Here is an 8,069-nt window from a genome sequence, read left to right on the forward strand (position 1 = left end):
CAAACCACTTACTCAGCAAAATCCTGCTCACTGATGCTCAGTTTGGGTTCCATCAGGGCCACTCAGGTCCAGACCTCATTACAGTCTTGGTCCAAACATGGACAAAAGGGTTGAAATTCAGAGATGAGGTGAGAGTGATTGCCCTCAAGGCAGCATTTTGACCAGGTGTGGCATCGAGGAGCCCTAGCAAAATTGAAGTCAATGGAAATCGGGGGAAAACACTCCACTGCTTGGAGTCATCCCTAGCAGAAGGGTTGTGGTTGTTAGAGACCAATCTCAGAACCTCAGGGTAGTGTCCTAAGCCCAAACATCTTCAGCTGCTTCATCAATGACCTTCCCTACATCATAAAGCCAGATGTGGGAATGTTTGCTGAATATTGCACAATGTTCAGTCCCATTCGTAACTCCTCAGATGAAGAAGAGGTCCATGCCCACATGCAGCAAGACCTGGACAACATTCAAACTTGGGCTGATAATTGGCAAGTGCCAGGCAGTGACCATCTTCAACGAGAATCTAAAAATCTCTGCTTGACATTCAGCAACATCACCATAGCTGAATCCGCCACCATCAATATCCTGGGTTTTGACCAGAAACTTAATTGGACCAGCCATATAAATACTGTGGCTACAAGAGCAGCTCTAAGGTTGGGAATTCTGTGGCGAATAGCTCACCTCCTGACTCCCCAAAGGCTGTCCACCATCTACAAGGAACAAGTCAGGAGTTTGATAGAATACTCTCCACTTGCAGCTACAACACCCGAGAAACTCAACACCTTCCAGACCAAAGCAGTCCATGGACAGAAGATTAGCTAGCTAACAGGAAACAGAGAGTAGGCATAAATGGGTCATTTTCTGGCTAGCAAGACGTGACAAGTGGTGTGCCACAGGGATCAGTGCTAGGGCCTCAAATTTTTACAATTTATATATATATAGGGTGGCACAGTGGCGCAGTGGTTGGCACCGCAGCCTCACAGCTCCAGGGACCCGGGTTCGATTCTGGGTACTGCCTGTGCGGAGTCTGCAAGTTCTCCCTGTGACCGCGTGGGTTTTCGCCGGGTGCTCCGGTTTCCTCCCACAGCCAAAGACTTGCAGGTTGATAGGTAAATTGGCCATTGTAAATTGCCCCTAGTGTAGGTAGGTGGTAGGGAATATGGGATTACTGTAGGGTTAGTATAAATGGGTGGTTATTGGCCGGCACAGACTCGGTGGGCCTGTTTCAGTGCTGTATCTCTAAATAAATAAATAAATGTCTTGGATGGAGGGACTGAAGGTATGGTTCCTAAATTTGCTAATGACACAAGGATAGGTAGGAAAGTAAATTGTGAAGAGGACATAAGGAGGCTACAAAGGGATATAGATAGGTTATTTGAGTGGGCAAAGATCTGGCAAATGGAGTATAATGTGGGAAAATGTGAAATTGTCCATTTTAGCAAGGAGAATAAAAAAGAAGCATATTATCTAACTGGGGAGTGATTACAGAGCTCTGAGATGCAGAGGGATCTGGGTGTCCTTGTGCATGAATCGCAGAAGGTTAGTATGCAGGTTCAACAAGGAATTAGGAAAGCTAATAGTATCATTTATTGCCAGAGGAATTGAATACAAAAGTAGGGAGGCTATGCTTCAGTTATACAGGGCATTGGTGAGACCATATCTAGAGTACTGTGTACAGTATTAGTCTCCTTAATTAAGGAAGGATGTAAATGCAATGGAAGCAGTTCAGAGAGGTTTAGAACATAGAACATAGAACATAGAAAAATACAGCACAGAACAGGCCCTTCGGCCCACGATGTTGTGCCGATCCTTTGTCCTCTGTCAAGGACAATTTAATCTATACCCCATCATTCTCCTTTATCCATATACCTATCTAAAAGCCGTTTGAAAGTCCCTAAAGTTTCTGACTCAACAACTTCCCCAGGCAAGGCATTCCATGCCCCGACCACTCTCTGGGTAAAGAACCTTCCCCTGACATCCCCCTTATATCTCCCACCCTTCACCTTAAATTTATGACCCCTTGTAACGCTTTGCTCCACCCGGGGAAAAAGTTTCTGACTGTCTACCCTATCTATTCCCCTGATCATCTTATAAACCTCTATCATGTCACCCCTCATCCTTCTCCGTTCTAATGAGAAGAGGCCTAGAATGTTCAGCCTTTCCTCGTAAGACTTATTCTCCATTCCAGGCAACATCCTGGTAAATCTCCTCTGCACCCTCTCCAAGGCTTCCACATCCTTCCTAAAATGAGGCGACCAGAACTGCACACAGTACTCCAAATGAGGCCTTACCAAGGTCCTGTACAGCTGCATCATCACCTCACGGCTCTTAAATTCAATCCCTCTGCTAATGAACGCTAACACCCCATATGCCTTCTTCACAGCCCTATCCACTTGAGTTGCAACTTTCAACGATCTATGCACATAGACCCCAAGGTCTCTCTGCTCCTCCACATGCCCAAGAACCCTACCGTTAACCCAGTATTTTGCATTCGTGTTTGTCCTTCCAAAATGGACGACCTCACACTTTTCAGGGTTAAACTCCATCTGCCACTTTTCAGCCCAGCACTGCAACCTATCCAAGTCCCTTTGCAGACGACAATAGCCCTCCTCGGTATCCACAACTCCACCAACCTTTGTATCATCTGCAAATTTACTGACCCACCCTTCGACTTCCTCATCCAAGTCGTTAATAAAAATCACAAACAGGAGAGGACCCAGAACTGATCCCTGTGGCACGCCACTGGTAACTGGGCTCCAGGCTGAGTATTTACCATCTAAGACCACTCTCTGCCTTCTATCAGTTAGCCAATTCTTAATCCAACTGGCCACATTCCCCACTATCCCATGCCTCCTGACTTTCTCCATAAGTCTACCATGGGGGACCTTATCAAATGCCTTACTAAAATCCATGTACACCACATCCACTGGTTTACCCTCATCCACTTGCTTGGTCACCTGCTCAAAGAATTCAATCAGGCTTGTGAGGCAAGACCTACCCCTCACAAAACCGTGCTGACTGTCCCGAATCAAGCAGTGTCTTTCCAGATGCTCAGAAATCCTATCCCTCAGCACCTTTTCCATCAACTTGCCTACCACCGAAGTAAGACTAACTGGCCTGTAATTCCCAGGGTTGTTCCTATTCCCTTTCTTGAACAGGGGCACAACATTTGCCACCCTCCAATCACCTGGTACCACCCCCGTCAACAGAGAAGATGAAAAGATCATTGCCAGCGGCTCTGCAATTTCATCCCTTGCTTCCCATAACATCCTTGGATATACCCCGTCAGGCCCGGGAGACTTGTCTATCTTCAAGTTATTCAAAAACCCCAACACATCTTCCCTCCTAACGAGCACTTCCTCGAGCTTACCAGTCTGTTTCACACCGTCCTCTTCAGTAATACACCCCTTCTCATTCGTAAATACCGAAGAGAAGTACTCATTCAAAACCTCACTTATCTCTTCCGGCTCAACACACAGTCTCCCGCTATTGTCCTTGACCGGACCTACGGTCCCCCTAGTCATCCTCATATTTCTGACATACGCGTAAAAGGCCTTGGGGTTTTCTTTTATCCTACCCGCCAAGCATTTTTCATGCCCTCTCTTAGCTCTCCTAATCCCTTTCTTCAGATCCTTCCTGGCCATCTTGTATCCCTCCAGAGCTATGCCTGTGCCCTTTTTCCTCAACCTTATATACGCATCCTTCTTCTTCCTAACAAGACTCTCAACCTCTCTTGTCAACCACGGTTCCCTCACATGACCATCCCTTCCCTGTCTGACAGGGACATGCTTATCAATGGCCCCTACTATCTGCTCCTTGAAAAAGTTCCACATTTCGACCGTGCCCTTCCCTGCCAGCATATGCTCCCAACTTATGCTCCTCAGTTCCTGCCTGACAGCATCATATCTACCCTTCCCCCAATTGTAAACCTTGCCCTGTTGCACATACCTATCCCTCTCCATTACCACAGTGAATGCTACAGAATTGTGATCACTATCTCCAAAGTGCTCGCCCACCAACAGCTCTATCACTTGCCCTGGTTCATTACCTAGTACCAAATCCAATATTGCCTCCCCTCTGGTCGGGCAGTCTACATACTGAGTCAGAAAAGCTTCCTGGACATACTGCACAAACACTACCCCATCCAAACTATTCGATCTAAAGAGTTGCCAATCAATATTTGGGAAGTTGAAATCCCCCATAATTACTACCCTGTGACTTCTGCTCCTTTCCAAAATCTGTTTCCCAATCTGCTCTTCCACCTCCCTGCTGCTATTGGGGGGCCGATAGAAAACTCCCATCAAGGTAACAAGGTTACTAGACTAATACCTGGAATGGGTTGGTTGTCTTATGAGGAAAGGTTGGACAGGCTAGGCTTGTATCTGCAGGAGTTTAGAAGAGTAAGAGGCCACTTGATTGAAACTTCCAAGATCCTGAGGGAATAAAAACAGAAAGTGCTGGAAAAACCCTGGCAGCATCTGTGGAGAGAGAAGCAGAGTTAACATTTCAGGTCAGTGACCTTTCATCATAAGATTCTGAGGGGTCTTGACAGGGTGGCTGTGGAAAGGAGGTTTCCCTTTGTGGGAGAATATAGAACTAGGGGTCACTGTTTAAAAATAAGGGGCCGCCCATTTAAGACAGAGATGAGGAGAATTTTTTTCTCTCAGAGGGTCGTGAGTCTTTGGAACTCTCTTCCTCAAAAGATGGTGGAAGCAGAGTCTGAATATTTTTAAGTCAGAGGTAGATAGGTTCTTGATAAGCAATGGGGTGAAAGGTTATTTGGGGCAGGCGGGAATGTGAGGTTGAAGTCACAATTAGATCAGCCATGATCTTGTTGAATGGCGGAGCAGGCTTGAGGGGCCGAGGGGCCTACTCCTCTCCTAATTCGTATGTTCGTATTGATCTGCACCCCACCTTAAACAAAAAGTCACTCCCTCTACCATCAGCACTCAGTGGCAGAAGTGCGTACCATCTGCAAGTTGCACTGCAGCAACTTACCATGGAACCTTCAACAGCACCTTCCAAAGCCATGACCTCTACCACCTAGAACAACAAATGAAGCAGCATATGAGACCACCACCTGCAAGTTCCCCTCCAAGCCACACACCATTCTGTCTTGGAAATATATTGCTGTTCCTTCACTGTAACTAGATCAAAATCCTTGAACTCCCTTCCTAACAGCACTGTGGGTACACCTACACCCCATGGAATGCAGCGGTTCAAGAAGGCAGCTCACCACCACCTTCTCAAAGGCAACTAGGGATGGGCAATAAATGCTGGCGTAGCCAGTGATGCCACATCTCATGAACGAACAATAAAAAAAATTACATGGAGAGATTGGAGAAATGGGCTATTCTCAAGGAACAGAGAAAATTAAGAGATTTGATAGAGGTGTTCATGAACAGTTTTGATAAATAAGGAGAAACTGTTTTCAGTGGAAGAGGAGTCGGTAAGCAGAGGACATAGATTTAAGATAAGTGGCAAAAGAACCAGAGACAATATGAAACTTTTTTTTTACACAGCAAGTTGTTGTGCATTGCCTGAAATGGCAGTGGAAGCAGATTCAATGGTAACATTCAAAAGAGAATTGAATATATACTTGAAGGGGAAAAAATAGGGCTGTGAGGAATGAACAGGAGTGGGATTAATTGAATAGCTGGAATAAAGAACCAGCACAGGCATGTTGGGTCCAATGGCCTCCTTCTCTCCTTCTATGCTGCATCATTCTATGATATAGGCTGCTTGTACATGGCACACTCCAACAGGAAGTGCCTGGCTTGATTTACAAGGGGGACTAATCAATCAGAAATGAGTAAAATCAATTGATCACACGTAAAGAGTCATACAGGTAGATTCATTGCCGGCTCTTCATCTGGTTAAATGTGTTTTCGTGCAGGGATTTATCATGAACACAGCTGCAGAAGTTACAAAGTGAATCATGCAGTGCTGGCGGTGGGATATGGAACTTATGGTGAAGGAGAAGCTGCGCAGAATTACTGGATTATTAAAAACAGGTACATTGCACAAGATGGGTTCCACTAATCTTGCTCTGAGGCTTCTATTTCAGAAATAGGCTAATACATTCACTATGGTTTGTTGCACACCAGCCACATAAACAAGCATATTAGGGCCTATATTCAGGTGGATGTGGGTGACGTCTTGCTGGTAATAGGCATTTATTATCTGGAGAAAATCTGAAATCTTTTCCTTCAGATGTCCCTGTGAGAGGGCTCTTTCAACAATGCTTGTCTTGGTAGTGGTATTAATAGTAGTGTGTGCACAGGGTCCCATTCTGTAAAATTTTCATACAGTAAGTGAATCCCAGTGGGGTTACACTCGTGAGAATTTAGTGAGAATTATATTAGTTTGTGCCTTCTTCCCAGTTAGATAACAAACCACCTATAATTTAAAATCCTAAATAATTTAAAGAATTTCTCTGATGCCAGATGTTTTTTTTTAACGTTTGATCAATAGGTCAACTGCACCTCTCATTTGAATCAACCTCTTTGAAACTCAGCCCCAAGGAATATATAAAAACTTCACTGAACATCATCACTTGGCCTCACTGCACTATGTGTAGCTGCAAATCTGAAAGCACAGACAATACAGTAAATTAATACAAATTTGTTTTTGTCTTTCCAGCTGGGGAAAGTACTGGGGCACGAACGGCTACATGCATCTTGCCAAGGACATGAACAATCAATGTGGCATTGCCACTGACGCAGTTTATCCACTGGTGTAACAGTGGTTTCACTGACCGTCAGAAAATCCAACTCATGGATGTGGTTTGATACAATCGTGACCAGGCTAGGAAGTTGCTACGAGGTGTAAATCACCATCACATCAGTGGCAACAAGAAACTTGTTGCATTGGACTGCAAATTTTAATATGAAATGTTTGAGGTTGTTGGCCATTGCCAACATTTTCATATCGAAGGGCATTGTCAAGGATCTGTAGAAATGGCAATGATTTCGGCTATGATTGCCAGCGCTGCATTTAATTCCAGTCAAAAAAATAAAATGGTTACCATTGGCACACTTTCGTAATTTACTCACTGTCAGAGAACATTGGTTTATCCGGCAAGTTTGAAGACTCACCCGACTCTATGGCTCCTGACCTTGGGGATCCTGCCTACACAGAGGATGGTAAAACATCCCAAGGCGAGATAGGAAGAGCAGCGGCCACACAGAGTTTTAAACACAAGGATGAGAATTTTAAAATTGAGGTATTGCCAGACCAGGAGCTAATATCAGTCACCATGCACAAAACTCTGCTGCAAGATAGGATACAGGCAGCAGAGTTTTGGTTCAGCTCAAGTTTACGGAGGGTGCAAGGTGGGGAGACCGACCAGGAGAGCATTGAAATAATTGACTCTAGGGTCAACAAAGGTATGGAAGAGGGGTTCAGCAGCAGGTGAGATGAGGCAGGGCAATGTTATGTAGGTGGAAGGAGGCAGTCGTAATCAATCAGTTTTGAATAGAATGTTGACTAATTAAATATTTATCTTATTAGCTTAAATCAATTATAAAATGATAGCAAACTATCCAGGACAAAGCAGTTTGCTTGATCAACACCCTATCCACCTCCGACCACCATCGGCATACTATAGCTGCAGTGTGTGCTATCTATTGGATGTGCTGCAATAAGTCACCAAAGTTCGTTCAGCAGTACCTCCCAAAGCTTAACCTCACCACCTAGAAGGATAAGTGCAAAGATGCATGGCAACTCCATCACCTTTACGTCTCCCTCCAGGTAACACACCATTCTAATTTGGACATATATCAACATTCCTTCATTGTCGTTGAGTCAGAATCCTGAAACTTCCTACCTAATAGTATTGTGGAGTACCTTCACCACATAGACTTCAGTGGTTTAAGAACCACCACCTTGTCAGGGGCAACTTGGGCTGGGCAATAAATGCCAGCGATGTCCACATTTTGAGAATGAATATAAAGTATAATTGCTGTGATAATTATTGTATAACTATTCCATACAACAACACAGACAATTCTGTGTCTTGACTGCAGCATGGACTTCTAGGAGTCCAGCGACAACAGACCACTGAAACACTGCTCATG

The 8,069-nt window shown here is 44.7% G+C and overlaps 1 protein-coding gene across 3 annotated transcripts in view; it reads left to right on the forward strand.

Moving 5' to 3' along the window:
- Positions 1–7,026, forward strand: part of LOC137378923 (procathepsin L-like) — a 29,268-nt gene extending 22,242 nt beyond the window's left edge. For all 3 annotated transcript variants that reach the window (XM_068049420.1, XM_068049421.1, XM_068049422.1), the window contains 2 exons: positions 5,888–6,005; positions 6,634–7,026. In XM_068049420.1, coding sequence (XP_067905521.1) covers positions 5,888–6,005; positions 6,634–6,733 — 218 coding nt within the window. In that variant the 3' untranslated portion in view covers positions 6,734–7,026. The remainder of the gene's footprint in view (positions 1–5,887; positions 6,006–6,633) is intronic.
- The last annotated feature ends 1,043 nt before the right edge of the window (positions 7,027–8,069 follow it).

The sequence above is a fragment of the Heterodontus francisci genome, chromosome 17, assembly GCF_036365525.1.
Source record: "Heterodontus francisci isolate sHetFra1 chromosome 17, sHetFra1.hap1, whole genome shotgun sequence".
Lineage (NCBI taxonomy): Eukaryota > Metazoa > Chordata > Chondrichthyes > Heterodontiformes > Heterodontidae > Heterodontus > Heterodontus francisci.